We start from the raw sequence: 18313 nt of genomic DNA, 5'->3' as shown, positions 1-18313 counted from the left end.
CTAGTGATGGGACATTTGAGTAATTTTTTTTTTTAGTTGAGTACTCTCAAAAGCACACAAAAAATTTGTAATCGATTATTCATAAATTAAAATGTTCATTTCTGAAATTAAGCATCCTCGTTTCCTTTCCTTGCTTCCTAGCTCCTCCCTCTTAGGAAACAAGGAAAGGATTCAAGGATCAAAGCAAGATGGATTTGTAAAAATGAAATGTCCAGCGTCAATTCAAAGTGCCATCTTTGCACAGATGCATTACTTCGGAGCACTTGACGTTATGTTGTTGAAACTTGATTCATTGATATTTTCATACTAAAATCTAATAATTCAAGATGCACTTAAAGTATTTGGCAATTATGGTGTATAAAATCCATGGTCATTTATGTGATTTTTCCAAAGTTTGAGTCCACTTGTGAAAATTTAGCTTTTTTCTAATTTAATCGTTTATTTTTCATTACAAATGATATTAACAGCATCACAGTTTGAGTGAAAAATTTGTTCAAATCCCGATGATAAAATCATGATCCTGCATGCGAATTTTAACAGAGCATCTTGAGAAAGTGCTTCAATGAAAGAAACCCTGTCCTTTTGTACTACAAAATGAGTTACAGTTAATGTCACAAATTTGCTTATTTGATTACTGATCACAAAATTGTGTGGAATCTTTCTTATATTATGTCATTGTAATCATGTAATCACTAGCACGCAAGCAACAGCGAGAGAGGAGCAGGCTATTTTATTTCTATGAAATTTTTAGCACCTGCATTCCAATTATACTTGATGACTTCCTCGTGATCACGCAGTGAATGGGAGGCTAAACTGAACTCTAGGGCATATGCAGGCATACCTATGCCCACCTATCTTTCTTAGGATTTTGCGTATACCCACCTAAAATTAAGTGATGATACATATGGCCGCCAGAACAACAAGTAGGCTTTTGACCCCGAACTTTTTCAATCTACTAACGCGATGGCGCAGCACCGTTGAGTGAATTGTGTTTTTTATTTTATTTTAAAAAAGTAGAGATTCTCTCTAAATGCGCACGGAGCTGTGGGAGCATAACTGATGTCACTGGCAAGACATACACTCCGACTAAGCCGATCCACCAATCAGAACACTTATTTCAGACGCGACTGGATATTTGCTAACCAATAATATTTTCCGTTTCAGTAAGGGCCGGGACATTTCCAGCGTCTAATGCTGATGCACAAGCATCCCTGGAGTAACCATAATTTGCACTGTAAATTTATTTCCCTGCTTAACGTAAATCTATACATTTAAATTTAACGTATGCAATTAAACTTTGTGAAAATACTGCATGTTTTTGCACAAGTGCTAGTTTTTGATGCTCTGTGTCGTGCATCACAAGCCGAAACTTCAGGTTTAATTTATATATTGAATTATATTTAGACTCAGATTTTTGAACCCCACGATGTGGGTTAATGTTTTCTCTTTTAATCGTTTAATGTCATTTTGAGTATGACTACAGTTTAAGGAGGGTATGCGAAATCTCAAGGATTTATAGTGGTGTTTTCCTTATTAAATCAAGTGTTGTTCTGAAAGCAAAAAGAAACAAATGAAACATGGAATGTCATCCGCGCAGCCTGACCTTATCAAAGCGGGCACCTTTACTTGCGTGATTAAACGAAAGTGAAGCGCTGCCTGCCCGTGATGCGTGAATGGCTTGCACGCGCTGCGAGTCTGTTGGGTATACTGCAGTCTCGCCACATTTTTTTCAGATTAACATTTTTATTGATTGCTCCTCAAGCATGACACATAACAAAACAGAACATTCATGAACAGAGTCAACCATTATTCCCTTTAAACCCCATTTTTTCCCTTCCCCCCTCCCAATCCCCAACCCCACCCCGATCCCAACAAACATCCCTGTGGCCAAACCAGAGTACACGCGCAGATTAAAAAAAAATTATAATAATTATAAAAAAAGAAATATATAATTAAAAAAATAAAAATAATTATTATTACTATAATTATGTCACAGGGGGACGTAGGGCCCTCGCAAATTGTAGCCAGGGCAAACTGGCAAACATATGTCTCAGTTTTAAAGTGTGGTTCTAATATTGATTTGTTTAGATGAGTGGGTGATTATTATATTAGGGTTCTGTATTTCAAACTACAGTAAAATTAATGTAAAACTTATGATTTACAGTATATTGTTACTGTAAAATAAATTATGATATTTAATTGCATACAGTATATTAAAATACAGTATATTTTCTTTACAGCTAAATTACGTTAGTTAATTGCATATGGTATATTAAAGCACACTATATTTACTCTACAGCAAAAATAATTACAGTAGTTGATTGTCATAAATTTGAACTGTTTTTGTGGTTTATTTTTTATGCATGTATATAAAGTACAGTAGAACTAATCACTGTAGATGTGTAAATTTAACAGTTAAAGTGTGTTTACAGCTACAGAGTAAAATCACATTAGTACTCACTATTTAGTGGGTACAGTCCATTAAATGTTAAAGAAATGTATCCTTTTTTTTCTTCTTTTTTCCCCCAAGTAAAACAATTTACTGAACATTTAATTCATTCAAATTTATTTTATGTTCACAACTCAACATTTAAATCACTTGCACCTTATCAGTGATCTCTTAATGTATTACTGAAACTAGAGAAAATAAATTGCATGAAATGAAATGTCAGTCATTTTATAACTGAAACTCATTGAAATCACTGTGTGTGACCAGGAATGGCTTCAACATACAAGTCTGTGGACTATTTTTCAGAGCATTTATGCTGTGGAAATCCAGTTTAACAGATCAAGAATGTCTTTACAAAATAGTAGACTATTGGGCATTTGTGTAGGCAACTTTGAAGCAAATTGGACAAAACTTCTACTAGCGGATCAAAGTGCAGAACACCTTTTCCAATATAGGTGGCGCTATAAGCATCTTTCATGAAAGCCAAATGGGTGTAATCATGAGTGGCTATTGAGTAACTGCTTGAAGTTTGAGACCCATCATCCTAACCAGCACAGAGTTATTACCACTTCCTATTTGGCATGCCATCATTCATTGCCATAGCAACCCTTTAATGACACATCAACTGACCGTAGTCAGATTAATATTGCACCTTAATTTGTAGGGTTTGGTGACTACATTTAAGGCAAATGACATAAACTCTCTGGTACCCCAGATAAACCCTAAAGACATATCCATATAAACTCTACTTCAAAGTGCAGCATAACTATTTCAATATAGGTGGTGCTATAACTATGACTCGTAATTGCCATGTTGGTGTAATCAAGAATGGCCCATTGGTAACCATGCACAATTTGAAGCTGATCAGACCAAGCATGACCAAGTTATAAAACCATTGATCTGTAATTTCTGCTTTTGGGTCCTTTGTCCCCCTCGTAACACTATCCATGACATTGCCACAACATCGTCATGAGGGACTGGCACCATTCCAAAGTTATGTTGTGGCAACAAATACAGGAATTTCACTTTTCAGTTACATTGCAAACTAAACTAAAGTTTGGTCATCAAATTAGTTAGGTGTAGTTAGGAAATGGCCACGTAATTTGGCTAGCTGGGATTACAAAATGGCTGAATTTGCTGTTGCTTTTCTCAAATTTTGCGATGCAATTTGCTGCATTGTTTGGGGTTGTTTTGTAGTGAAAACTCACAAATCATCATTATATACCTCTGTAATTGTGTTAATTACATTTTAAATGCAATTACATGTAAATGTTTTTGTGCATAATAACTGAATATGCAGTTAACAAAAACAAAAATAGCATACATTTAGGTGAAAGCTGTGGGTATTGAAAGACCCTTAATTACTTTTGTATTATAATTTTCTGCCTCAGAGAATGCAATAAAAACTTATCTAAGTTTAAAATAGACGTACAATAAATCTGTAAGCTAAAAACACAAATGAGGATTCATTAATTAGGCCTGTTGCCATTATTACATTGTCTGATATTTAAATCTGGTATATGGCCATATACAGCCATGGCCCGTGCATTTTAAGTCTAGGCCTTCAGTGCGATTCATGCCATTAAGAAAACAGTTTCATAATGAATAAGACACCGTATGCCTAAAAACACGTCCACGCATGAAAGCCAGAACCAATGAGGTCTAATACCAAGAAGCAGCTCTCTAATAATATTTTTGATTACAATTTTGCTTGCAATACATTTTTTGTCAGGGTACACGGTTACTTTTCAAAACTTGATCCGACACTGAATGCTCAAGCAGCCTAATTTACACTTAGAAAACTCCTGATGATGCTATAACAACGCAAAAAGCACTTACCAATTTGCTTGAAGTGAAAATCAGTCCTCCATTCCTGTTTAATTAATCAATCGCACGATCATGAAGAACATCTCAGGTTTTTAAATACATAAGGATCTCTTTCTCAACGGTAATACCAGCAGTGATGACAGCCGACTCATCAGCAAGATCTCGCGCTCTTCGCTTTCAAATTACGTACATCACTTAAAGCGTGATTGCATCACTCAAGGCCAGCTAGAAGGCCTGGACTGGGACATATCCTAAAGACCACACCCACAAGAATAAATCAATCAATCTGATTGGCTGATGAATCTGATCATCTGACTTTAGATGCCTATCCACTATGCTGTTGCGGGATTCTAAAGAAATTCTGAAGGCCTGACGGAGTGGAGCTCAGACTCACACAATGCTTCAGCTAAGGAGTGTGGCTTCAGGCATGTGATTAGCGAAACAGTTGTCACACTTTGCTTATAAGCAACGAGGAATAAATTCTGACTGGATAAATGTATTTGTTTTTTGCTATTCGTTTGTAGATGAATTAGGTGTTGAAAGTGATTGAAAATACATAGGCAAAAAGGTCAATGAGAATGAAAGGATGAAAAAATATGTATTTATTAGGCATGTTACACCAGCAGAGAAGGTTTTGCTGGCCCTGAGAAATCGCCACTGGCCATATACGAACAAATACAATTAGAGTTCATATATTTGAGCATTTATGTACACATTTAAATTCCACAAGTGTTTCAAAAAACATGTTACATATGAAAATTGTCATTTTTGTCATATTCTGTATATTGCATACATCTACTGTATAACATTGACATTTTTATATCAGTAAAAACATTTATAAACACTTTCAGCATACAAGTGTTCAGCATATATTGCCATTTTCAGATTCGTAGCCTACTGTATTAATAGCACTTCAAATTCTAATCACATTTTATTACACAACTAATGGGGATTTTAAGTGAATGTTAGGGATTCTTTGTATAAATACGGGGTTTTGTGTCTCATTCTCAGCATGCAGGGTGAAGATTAAATGCTAGCTGTGATGCATGTGTGCTGTCTGTGGTCCCATGAAAGTTTAGAAGGATTTTGATAGTGAATGCACAACGTGGAGGAGACGCTACACTGTTTCTATGGTGATGATACAAATGGCAGCTGTGCACTTGGGTTTGTTGTGACTGCTTCACGCTTTTCAAGCATTTGCTTGCCCGCTGTCAAACATAAAGGAAATAATTTGTGGGAATGATAAAAATTGCAAGCTACTGCAAATAATGCGGAGATTGGTTAAACTGGTAAGATCACAAAATCGGTCGTGTCTAGAAGGTATACCTCTTTCATCAACTTCTCGCATGTGCGCAGTCTGTTATGTATAGTCTAAGTATGTGGAATTGTGTTAATCAGTTAACTGTGTTTATCAAAAGAGCGACATATAAAGTTAAAAATCAGTTTAAGATGACTAGCAAAATAACAACGTCATGAAACATAGCGCTTGAAGTCGCACAGCAACGAGCGCTAGTAAAAAAGATTATTTTAAATGGTCTGCTTTGATAAAAAGCCCCCCTCTAAAATAAATATGTAGCATAATAAATTTGATAACTTCATCTCTGTGTGTGCTATTGTCGGTCATGAGATATAGTAAGTCAGTGGAGAAGTACATCAATCAGCGCTGGTAAAAAGCGTCTGACTGAGTGGTCTAGTGGTAATTAATCCACCCATTGCATAAGATGTTAAACTAACTAGATGTTCTAATCTGTCCATATAAAACTATATATTTTAATTAAAAAAAGATTGCATCCACACCTCAGTGGGTGTATATCTTGAGTGGGGACACATTTGTTTGCTTTGCATTTTTCTATGGGATTCGACTGGAAAAAGAGCATAAACTGCAGAACTCGCAGCAACAAGGAGCGCTCACCGCCCATTCTCGATTCCTAAAGTTCATCACTGCAGCATATATGTTGCTATCTTCTTAATACTGTAATACTTATGTTGTTTAAAATTAAAAGCAGTTTGAGCATGACGTTATTTTGCTAGTAATCTTAAACTGATCTTTAACTTTATATGTTTATATGTATTATATGTTCTTTTCATAAACACAATTAACTGATGAACACAAATTACACATACTTAGACTATACATAACAGACTGTGCATGTGCCAGAAGTTGACAAAAGTGGGATCCCTTCTAGACACCACCAAACATCCTAAAGGGACTGAGAGTCTGGAAATCATTCAACAATGGAGCTTACATTTATTGTAATTGCCACTCAGAACTGGGTTAGACATATGGCTTTGATTTTCTAGTATTTTTACATTTCAGCTGATATTTTTATTATATTTTATTTATATATAAAAAAATAAGAAATATGTGCAGTACATTTTTTTTACAATAAATTTGAAAGTTCAAGCATGCCAAATACCTCAAAACATGTGAATATACACAAAAAGAAATGACATTTAATGCGTTGCCATGGCAACAATATTTAAAATATCAATCCCTTCAGAATTTCAAATCTGCACTGTATTGACATTATTCTAATTTCTTTTAATCAATTCATGTAAACATAATAGGGATATTTCAAAGTCTGTTAAAAGTGACACACTTCCTTCCGCCAGTTGGTGGCGCTACGACCGTGACCCACAATAGCCACATCAATGTGTTCAGCCTGCAAGGACAAACATTTGGCTCAATTTTGATGTAAATCACACCATGCACGCAGAAGATATGAGACATTTTCCAATTTTTTTTATATTACTTTATCGCATCGCCATGACAACACTGTTCGATATATCAAAAATCTGTTCGCAATTTAGCATCATCAATGTCTTGGCATGATGTCGCCCACATTTGTTACCTGTAACATGAAATCCCTAGGAGTATTTCAAATTCCAGAGCATGCACTTCTCAAACAATCCAAAATGACCAACTTCCTGTTGGGCAGAGCTTATGACTATCAGCATGAAAGTTGTCCGGCTTGAAGAAATCTATATGTGTACAATGTTTGGTGGTGGTAGCTCAAAAGGGATGTACTACAGAGCCCCCCGAACATGCCCATCTTCTAGGCGGTGCAAAAGAGCCCCCCCTGCACCTTGGCCAAACCCTAATGTCCAATGACTCGGATGAGTGTACAAACTTTCAAGAGTTTTCACGCATGTTATGTACCCCAAAAGTACCGAAAACCTTGAAAAGAATAATGAGGGGTTCTCGTCAAAGGGGGACGTAGGGCCCTCGCAAAATGTAGCCAGGGCAAACTGGCAAACGTGTGAAATGTGTCCTGAGGAGGAGTCAGAGCGCTTGGAATGTCAACAAGAAATTAGAGATTCATTAAAAGAACTTGATGAGCATGTTGATATAATTCCTGAACTATCCATTCAAAATGAAAGCAGCAATCGATCTGAATCTAGTTTGAATGTCTTGTGTAGATTAGATGCTCTCAATCTACTTAGGTCTCTGAATTCCAAACAAAAATATATTTTCTATCAAGACAATGGTGCTTAGAGAAAGTTAGATGTAAAAAGCCAGAGCCTTTCCATGTATTTGTTACTGGAGGTGCAGGAACAGGAAAGTCACATTTAATCAGAGCTATTTATTATGAAGCGACCCGATTTTTATCCCAAACTGCAACTGCACCAGACAAAGTTTCTGTTCTGTTGACAGCACCTACTGGAATTGCTGCTTTCAACTTGGGTGCCAAGACCATCCATAGTACATTTTCAATCGGGACAGATGTAAAATTGCCTTACCTTTAGGAGTAGAAAAAGTAAATACAAAGCATGTGGTATTTAGTGACTTGCATATACTGATTATAGACGAAATTTCTATGGTAAACCACAGCCTACTAGCCTATGTCCATGGTAGGCTTAGACAACTAAAGCAGACAGGTGACTACTCTCCATTTGGTAAAGTTAGTATAATTGTTGTGGGAGATTTTTTTTCAATTGCCACCTGTGAGAGGAAAACCATTGTATTTGCAAAATGCTCCATTGTATTTGTGGAACAGCACATTTGCACTGTCAGAATTAACAATCAATGTTAGACAAAAAGACTCATTTTTTGCAGAAATACTGAATAGATTGCATACACGTAGCAACAGTTCCCCACCATCACTTAATGACTTAAATATGCTCAAAAGTAAGGTAACTGGGCAAACCTCTTCCGCTTTACACATTTTCCCAACAAATAAGCAAGTGGAAGAGTATAACATCAAACAGATAATTGTACATTGCCCAGACCACATTTGTGTAGAGGCTAAGGATTTTGAGACAAATCAACAAACTGGACAAATGCAACTTAAAAATTGACACTTTTCCAAAGTATTTAATTCCTGTTTACCGGAAAATTTGCTATTCGGTAAAGGTGCACAAGTCATGTTAATTAAGAATATTGACATCGTTGATGGGCTTGTAAATGGTGTCTGTGGTACTGTAACAGACATGGCCCTTAATACAAACAACACAATTGTGAATGTAGTATTTGTTCAGTTTGATGATGATAAAGTTGGGAATACCACTAGAAAGCATACACCACCACCTAAAAACATCATGAATTCCATTCCAATCACTTCAGAGGGAGAGCGAGTTAACAGCAAGGGTGGGTTGCGTAAGCAGTTCCCATTAAAGTTGGCATGGGCTTGCACTGTACACAAAGTGCAAGGATTAACTGTCAATAAAGCAGTCATATCACAAACAAATATTTTTGCAGCTGGACAGGCATATGTTGCTTTAAGTCGAGTCAAGACTTTAAGTGGGTTGATCATTCAAGATTTTGCTGATAAAGCAATTTATTGCAAAAACAACATCCAAGAATGTATCAACACAATGCCACGGTTTGAACTTCATAATATTTCACAACATAACACCAACAACTCTTTCAATTTTCCTAATGAATGTTCAGGGTTTACACTGCCATTTGCTAGATTTAACAGCTTCAATCCAATCCTATAATTATAGTTGTATAGCTGTAACAGAGACATGGCTGCCTGCAAACATATCAAGTGAATCCTCTTGCACTGAAGGCTACCACTTTCACAGTGCTCCATGTTATTTTGTTTACAGTACAGACAACCCTCTGTTAAACTCATTTCGACACCAAAAACATGGTGGTGTTGGCATATACTGTAGAACTAATATTGATTACAATATTTTGGACATTCCAAATGTTAACATAGAGTGCATAATATGTCAACTCAATAAACTTGATATAATCATAGTTGTTATTTACAGGCCACCACAATATAGCTCATCTTTGTTTCAAAAATATATTACCAAATTCTGCAATACATTTAACAATATGTCAGATAATATCTTTTTAATTGGTGATTGGAACCATGATGAATTGAAAACACAGACAATGTCTACATTCATGGCAAACCTAGGCTATGTTCAGTGTGTCAAAGAACCTACCACTGAAAATGGAACATTGATTGATCATGTGTACAAGAAAATGAAATCTAAATATACAACCATTGCACAAGTTATGCCAGTATATTTCAGTACACATGAAGCAATTCACTGTACATTTTCATAAACATAACTGTGTTTCTATAACATAAAACTGTGTAACTGAATACAGCATCTGCCTCGTAATTGCCACGTTGGTGTAATCAGGGATGGCCCATTGGTAACCATGCACAATTTGAAGCTGATCGGACCAAGGATGACCAAATTATACCCACTTCCTGGCCGACTTCCTGTTGGGCGGAGTTTAAGGCTGTCAGCGTGAAGTTGTCTGGCTTGATGAGATCTATATATGTACAGAGTTTAGAGACTGTAGCTGAAAAAAGGTGTGCTACAGAGCATCCCAAAAATGCATATTTTAAAGAGGGCAAAACAGAGCCCCCCCTACACACTTTTGCCAAGCCCTAATTGATGTTTGTGCCAAATGTCATGTAAACTGAAGCATTCTAATATATAAAGAAAGGAATAATAACGTTAAATGTGTTGCCATGGCAACATTATAAAAGATATCAATAAATCCTTACCAATTTCACATCAGTATTGTCCTGACATTATTCTAAACAAGTTTGAAGCAATTCAGGTAAAAATGAGAGTGCTATTCCAAAGTCTGTAAAAAGTGCCACACTTCCTGCTGCCGCACTATGATTGTGCCCCACAATAGTCACATCCATGTGATCAGCCTCCAATACCAAATATAATTCTCAATTTTGATCAAAATTACACAATGCTCGCCAATGATATGAGCACTTCCTGTTTCTCATTTTTCACCAAAATGTATCGCCTCGCCATGGCAACACAGTTCGATATATCAAAAATCCATTCGCAATTTAGCATCTTCAATGTCTTGGCATGATGTTGGCTATGTTTGGTCACATAAATCCCCTAGGAGGAGTATTTCAAATTCCAGAGCATGCATTTTTTCAAACAAACCAAAATGACCAACTTCCTGTTGGGCGGAGCTAATAAAAGCCAATGGGAAATATGTCTAATGGTGAGAACAATGTCCCCACCAAAACTTGTGGAAACCACAGCGATAAACTCATTCAGAAATGTTAGGGGGTGCTCTGGAGTCCACTGGCCACACCCAAGAATAAAATCTTAAAATAAAATCTTGCCAAACTTTCACGGGTCTGCCAAGTTTCAAGAGTTTGAGTATTCTAAAAGGCATGAAATATGCATTTATGAACTAGGGGGTGCTGTGGAACCGATGAGGCACGTCTATGCTGAATTGCAATATCAAATCAAAAGATGTCCTAAGACAAATGTATGTGTAAACTTTCATAAGTTTTCAGCAATCGTAAGCCCCTCAACACCACGGGAAAATGTGAAAATCCCACAACATCCAACATGGCTGACTTCCTGTTGGGCGGAGTTAAATACATCCAAATGAACTTTGTCTAACATGATGAGAGCAGTAACCATACCAAATCTTGTGCACATCTGAGCAACTTCATCCCAATCATTGCCTGCGTTTGGAGGCGCTGTAGAGCTCCTCGACCACACCCAAGCCCAAACACTACATAACTTTTTGATTTTACACAGGTCTTATGTGTGTGCCAAGACGAATGCCTAAAAAAATGGGTGAATGTGCTAAAAATAAAAATAACTGTGAAAAAAAACATTCCAAAAACAATAGGGCTTTAGCCCCTCCGGTCGGGCCCTAATAATTGTGAAAAAACATTAAAAAATAATAGGGCTTTAGCACCACCTATGGTGCTCGGGCCCTAAAAAACACACACATTTAAAACTATATTTCCCTCTCCACTGTCCCTCCCCAAGAGCCCTCCAAAAATGCCAAATAGCTGCCCCACTTTTTTTTTTTTTTTTTTTTTGTTAAACTCCTGGTTGCCTAGCCTTCTATACGCCACCTCCACAAATGCCGCCACCCTGCCCATCTCTGTGCACCACTCCTGAAATGAGGGTGCATCAGCCAACTTCTATCCCCTAACGATGACCTGTCTGCCGATCATAACACAATTTTTTATGTAATTATCCCTATATTAATGACCGCCCCATCGCCTAAAATACAGAGTCTGGGGCAAAATGAAATTTGAGTGCCCAATACGTCACACATAAAACTTTGAACCCGCAACCAAAATTCTTGGATCTTAACACACCCCCCAAAAGACATGGGTTATGTCTCCATCCTCTGATTGGCATCGCCAGCAGGTGGGTGTGTCTTAAAGACCAAGCCTATACAATCTAGAGGGGGTCCAATAGAATCTATGTAAAATCTTAAATTGCATAAGGCGCACCCTTGCATCTCTAGGTGTAGACGATGTTTTTTAGAATCCTAACCCATACTCCCTCCTCTAAAACCAAGTTAAAATTTTTCTCCCATAATCTTTTGAGAGAAGTTGAAGCTCCGTGCCCCAGACTATGAATTAGCAGGGAGTAATACACTGATGCCTCATGACCTTTATCAAAAGCAGTAATCACCACTCACAGAGTATCTGCCGCTTTAGGGGGGCGTATGTTACTACCAAAAATAGTACAAAGCAGATGGCGCAGCTGTAAATACCTGAAGAATTGAGACCTGGGAATCACAAAATGCTGAACCATATTTTCAAAGGATCTCAACACTCCACTCTCACATAGCTCACAGAGCGTATTAACCTCCCTCACAATCCACTCTGTCCAGCAGAAAGGGGACTTATTAATACATAATTTTGGGTTCAGCCATATGCTCGAGGCAACATTTAAATAAATGTCCGAATTAAACCCTCTGGATACTTTTGTCCATACCGAGTGCAAATGCGAGATAATAGTGTAACTTAACTTCTCCGGTTAGTTTGATAGAAAGGCATTGCAATGGTGAAATAGGGGCAAGAACTTCCTGTTCAATACAAAACCAGGGAGGGACTCTCTCAGGTGGAAGCGACCAATGAGCCAAATTTCTGAGACCAAATGCATAATAATTAAAATATTGGGTAGGCCTAGCCCACCTTTGTCAATCGGTTTATGTAACATACTGAAATGTAATCTGGGACATTTACCATTCTAAATGAAGGACTTCGCTATGCTATCAAATTGCTTGAAATAAGAGAGGGGGCTATCTAAATGGAGAGATCGTAGCAGGTAGTTGAATTTTGGAATACAAATTATTTTAATAACATTAACCTTCCCAATCATAGATAAATGTAATGAAGCCCACCTGCCCAGACAAATTTGCTGGGAATAAAATACCCAAATACTTAATTCCCTGTTTGGGCCACTGGAAGGTGCCCGGCTGGAAAGCCGTAACTGGGCAGTACGCTGTCAGAGCCAAAGCTTCGGATTTAGACCAATTAACTCTGTATCCTGAGAACTTAGAAAAGGAATTAATAATTCTGTGGAGGCAAGGCGTAGATCTAGTAGGGTCAGAGACGAAAAATTAAATATCATCTGTGTAAAGCAAAAGCTTATGCGCCACACCTCCAGCCACCACCCCTGGAAAATCATCCTCCTTTCTTATCGCGGCTGCTAATGGTTCCAGGGCAAGACAGAACAATAATGGGGAAAGAGGGCAACCCTGCCAGGTGCACCATCCAGAGTAAAATAATCTGAAATTAATCCATTTGTTTGTTCTGCCGCTACCGGGTGTCTATAAAGTAACTTAATCCATCCAATAAACATATTTCCAAACCCATACATTTCCAAAATCTTAAAAAGATAATCCCATTCTACCATATCAAATGCCTTTTTGGCATCAAGTGAGATGTTCGTGACCGGAGTCTGACCGTTCGCCACTGCCCACATGACATTAATGAAACACTTAATGTTATCAGAAGAGTTACGGCCCCGAATAAACCCCACCTGATCTATATGTATAAGAGATGTCATAACTTAATCGGTTAGCCAAAATTTTTGACAATATTTTAATGTCTAGCTGGATCAGGGAAATTGGACGGTAACTCTTACACTCGCTTGGATCTTTGTCCTTTTTAAGAATCAGACTGATCCGGGCTTGCGTCATGGTTGCTGGAAGCTTTCAATTCTTTAATGATTCTGTATAAACTTCAAGCAAAAGTGGAGCCAGTTCTGCAGCATAAGATCTAAAAAACTCAGCGGCAAAGCCGTCTAGCTCCGGAGCCTTGCCTGTAGGCAAGGCCTTAATTACCTTGCCAAGTTCATCCAAGGTTATCTCAGAATCAAGAGAATATTTTTGCTCAGTCGTCAGTTTAGGAATTCTCATGGTTTCACAAAGTTTCTAATATCCTCATTAGTAAATGAAAACATGGAACTATAGAGATCAAGACAGAATTCTTTTAAAGCATTATTAATATCAATGGCTAAATATTGTACGGTAAATATTTCACTACCAGCAGATTTCACTGAGGGAATGGTAGAAAAAGACTCTCTCTGTTTTATATATCTAGCCAGAAGTTTTCCTGCCTTGACGCCCGACTCAAAGTATGACTGTCTTGCCCTGAATATCCAAAACTCCACCTTCCGCAACAAAATAATATTATATCTGTATTTCAACCGGGTCAATTCTCTGAGGAAATTAGACGACATTCGGTGCTTCAGCTCTGCCTCGGCATTTTTAATATTCCCTTCCAAGTTCTTGTGCTTTGGATTTTTTGGTGAATGCGGCATACTGTATGATCCGGCCCCTAAGAACCATCAAAAGATTAAAGTCTCCTCCCAATATTATATCATGAGGGGTGCCAGCAGCTGGCAACATCCCTTCAATATCTATAAAAAAGCCCTGATCATCAACGTTGGGTTCATAAATATTAGCCAAAATAAACCTTAGCCCCTGAATTTCAGCTAAAACAATAATGACTCTTCCTAATTTATCTTTAATCTGTTTGAGACATTTGATTTGTAGATGTTTACTTATCAGTGTAATGACTGTCCTTCTCTTACTTGAGCCAGCACAACATGTCCACCCTATATCTTCCCAAATTTTTCAGCTTTCTGTGGGTAAAGATGCGTTTCTTGAAGAAACACTATATCATATTTCTTAAGCTTTAGAGAAATAACCTTCCTTCTTTTTATGGGGTACCCCAACCCATTCACATTCCACGTGGAGAGAGACAATCCACTCATATTAACATTTGACATAAGCAAAAAATAGACTGTGTGTCAAAAACAAGATTATAAAGACCACATTACAACATTAGTGCAACAATCAAACCCCGGACATCCCCTAAAAAAATAAAAACGTGCACATTAACCCTGCGCACGACAGCGCCAACTGGCGTCCGACCCTCTGAACTCAAACAGTCCATGTACGCCTACGAGCATCCCCGCAAAAGCTTTGCCATCGGATTACTCAAATCCAGTGTTTCTATACAAATTTTGTGAGACAGAATTACACGGTAAAAGATAATCTACCAGCCAATAGGCGGAATAAGTACAAAGAGCGTGTAGATTCATCCAAAAAGCGGTCCTCAAGGTGTGTTACTCTACAAAATAAACTACAGCCGCTAGGCGGAACCAGCACAAAAAAAGCGCTCAGTTTCCTCAAACAGTCAAGTGAATGTTCAGTGAACCGGTCCACTCAGCTGCAATGCGAGTACCACAAGATGCCTTACTCCATTGACTTTATGAAGGACATCACTTGCTGTGGACATGTGAATGTTTTACGGCCATCCTTGGCATCTATTCTCAATTTGACTGGGAATATCAGTGCAAAAGTGACCTTCCGTTGAGGTAAAAGTTTCTTACATTCCTTGATATCGATCACGTTTCTCTCGTCGAATTCACAAAGTCTGGTAACAAGAAAATGCCGTAGTTTTTCCAAGAAAGCCTTCCTTTACTCTTCACCTCGCGAGATCTTTATCAGATGATCTCAGAAATTTGGCCAGAATTGACCGGGCCTGTCTCCCTCCATGGATTACTGAAAAGGAACCCTGTGAGCTCGCTCGATTTCCAGCTTATGGCCTGCTATGTCGAGCAGATTCGGAAAGGAGCCCATCCAGGAATTTCACCATATTCTGACCATCTTTGGCCTCAGGAATTCCAAAGATTCGGACGTTATTCCACTGGCTATGGTTCTCCATGTCCTCCAACTTTTCCCAGACATGCTCCAAATCCACCTTGGTCGCTAGTGGATTATCAGATCCCTCTCCGAGGACTCCAGATAATCGATCCTTTTCTCAACATCCCCCACTCTTGTAAGCACCTCAGAGAACTTTGCTTCCATGGCAGTGATCAATCAACGTATCACAGCAAGATCCTCCAAGTCAGCAACGACCTTCGTCAATATTGCCGACATGTTCAGCATCTCTCGCTGCATTTCCCACACCTCTCCAACTAAATCGACTCCCAGGCTCGTGGCTTGCTCAGGGGCATCAGCTTGAGCACATAAGTATCTTTTAATGTCTCCAGAGCCTGAAGATTTTTAATTCCTGGACACATTGTCCTCCTAGAACAGTTATGGAACAGAGTGTATCGAATCTCACCGGTTTATGTCATTTAAAATGTTAAAACTAGCAAAGTGCGCAGAGCTCGCCGTTTACACATCCGATCCTCGCATTGCGTCACATGACTCCCCGTCTCACCACATTTTAACTTTTTGTTAAGCCTCCCATTTAGCTCATGAAAACACGCTGTATGATCATGAGGAAGGATTACATCAAGATGTAGACTGGAATGCAGGTGCGGAATTTCATATGAATAAAACGGCCTACTCCTCCACCCCCCAGTGGACTCAATTGTAACTGCGAGATGTGGTGAGAGATTCACAGGGAACAGTGTAATTCAGCGCTGCTCACGACAGGCAAATGCTGAATTGAAAATTAATTTGCGATATTCGAGTAGTATTTTTAATATTCAATTAGCTGATGCAGAATGATTACTCGATTAGTCGACTGCTCGTACACATCCCTCGCTAAAACATTCATGGTTGCAGTATATGACATGCAGTAAATGTCAGACAGACGTCTTTGCCTACTGCGTTGTATCTCATTGCTGTCCAGTCAGTGTCTTGCATATTTAACCATATTTAAAGCGCATCTCTGCTCTTCCTTCAGGTTGCCATAATTGACCCTTCGCTAAGCTTCCCGCTTAGTTACCTCTGCTTGCTCTACAACTCTGCAGAACTTTCCCATAGAAATGAATGGGAGATTCCCGGGAACGCTGCGTTTTTTAGCAAAATATTCTCATAAACAGAACTGATAATATTCTTACTGGGCTGGAATGAAGAGTGACATAGTAAAGCATACAGTGGCAAGAAAATGTATGTGAACCCTTTGGAATTACCTGCATTTATGTATAAATTTGTCTTAAAATCTGGTTTGATCATCTAAATTACAATAATGAACAAACACAATCTGTTTTAACTAATAACACAGAAATTATTGTATTGTTCTTATATACAATCTTGGGTTTGAGCTACTTTGACTTATAAAAAGCACTCAAACATTTTGCTATTCACAAGCAGCATCTGCTGATGTGGACCATGCCTCGCAAAGAAGAGTTTTTAGAAGACCTACAATCAAGAATTGTTGCTTTGCATGAAGCTGGAAAGGATTGCAAAGTTATCTTGAACAGCATTACACAGTAATTTGATTGAAAACTGTGGAGACTGTGAAACAGAATTGAGGCAAACAGTCACTTGAAAAGAGAACAACGTCATTTGATGGCAATAACATACCTGTTAACATTAGTGTAAGTGAACAGAACTGTTCATAACATTTAATAACACACTCACTATGATGCTGTGAACTCTTTATTTACTATTGCTTTTATTAAGACCTGAATTAATAAGTAAATGAATTAACTTAATTACTAGCCTTATTTTATCTTGAAGCAAATGTAGGTGTCCTTGCTGATGTTATAGATGTTCAATTGGGAATAAGGGCTGACACAGTTTAATCCATAGCATGCTCTTCTCGAGATTAATTTAAAGATAAAAAAAAGAAAAAAAAAGAAAAACACGTACCTCGTGTCATGATTACAAGTGACCCAGCAACAAAAATTTTTACATAATTTCTATAAAATGCAGCTAAAAACTACTCAAACACACATTACTCCTTTGCTTTCTGTTCCATTCAGTTGTGCTCTGTTTAGCTGTTTGAAAAGAAGAACATGCTTCTCTAGAGAACTGTGCGTTTTTCTAGAGTTTTGAGCTCTGTCCCGGTCAGAAAGTCACAGTGCGCTGTAATGGAACTTGTTTCTGTAATGATTCAGACATAGCGAAAATCATGACATACTGTAATCTCAAAATTAAAATTAAGGCCCCACTTTGACAGGTTTATGAACAGTTATCATTGAATTTTGAATTTAGTGAAAAGTCAAGTCACACATGATCATTATTTTCATGGTTGATCATTGCTGTCACTTCCTAGTACTCGTACCCATCCCTAGTTAACATGTATTATGTTCACATCTTGTAGCTATACTTTCGAAATGGTTTGTATTTTAGCATTTATGAACTGCCCCCTTTCACTTCCATTGTAAGTGTCTTACTGATACCATTATTTAAAATAAATGAGAGATGAGTCAAAAAACTTTTTGTAGTAATCAACATTATGCCACAAATGCTGTTGATTAAGCTTAACTTGTCATTGAACCTGTAACATTCCTCATTTAAAAAAGCCTCTAAACACACACGTTCTGCTCCATTCAGTTAAACAAGGTCTAGCTTATTCT

The 18313-nt window shown here is 37.9% G+C and overlaps 1 protein-coding gene across 9 annotated transcripts in view; it reads right to left on the bottom strand.

The window, feature by feature from the left end:
- The window catches only part of LOC127422924 (ataxin-7-like protein 3), a 57381-nt gene that overhangs the window by 2210 nt on the left and 36858 nt on the right, over nucleotides 1-18313 (bottom strand). For 3 of the 9 annotated variants that reach the window (XR_007894239.1, XM_051666784.1, XM_051666787.1), the window contains one exon: nucleotides 4856-6939. The exons of 2 other annotated variants lie outside the window; for them this stretch is intronic. Coding sequence is in view for 6 of the 7 variants with exons in the window: in XM_051666784.1 (XP_051522744.1) it covers nucleotides 6935-6939 (5 nt within the window). In the remaining variant the exon portion in view is untranslated. Of the gene's footprint in view, nucleotides 1-4855; nucleotides 17838-18313 lie in introns of those variants that run through there. 4 more of the 9 variants (XM_051666780.1, XM_051666781.1, XM_051666786.1 and 1 more) reach the window with 2 other exon arrangements.

Source organism: Myxocyprinus asiaticus, chromosome 32, assembly GCF_019703515.2.
Source record: "Myxocyprinus asiaticus isolate MX2 ecotype Aquarium Trade chromosome 32, UBuf_Myxa_2, whole genome shotgun sequence".
Taxonomy (NCBI): Eukaryota; Metazoa; Chordata; class Actinopteri; order Cypriniformes; family Catostomidae; genus Myxocyprinus; species Myxocyprinus asiaticus.
This window is presented reverse-complemented; position numbering and strand designations above follow the sequence as displayed.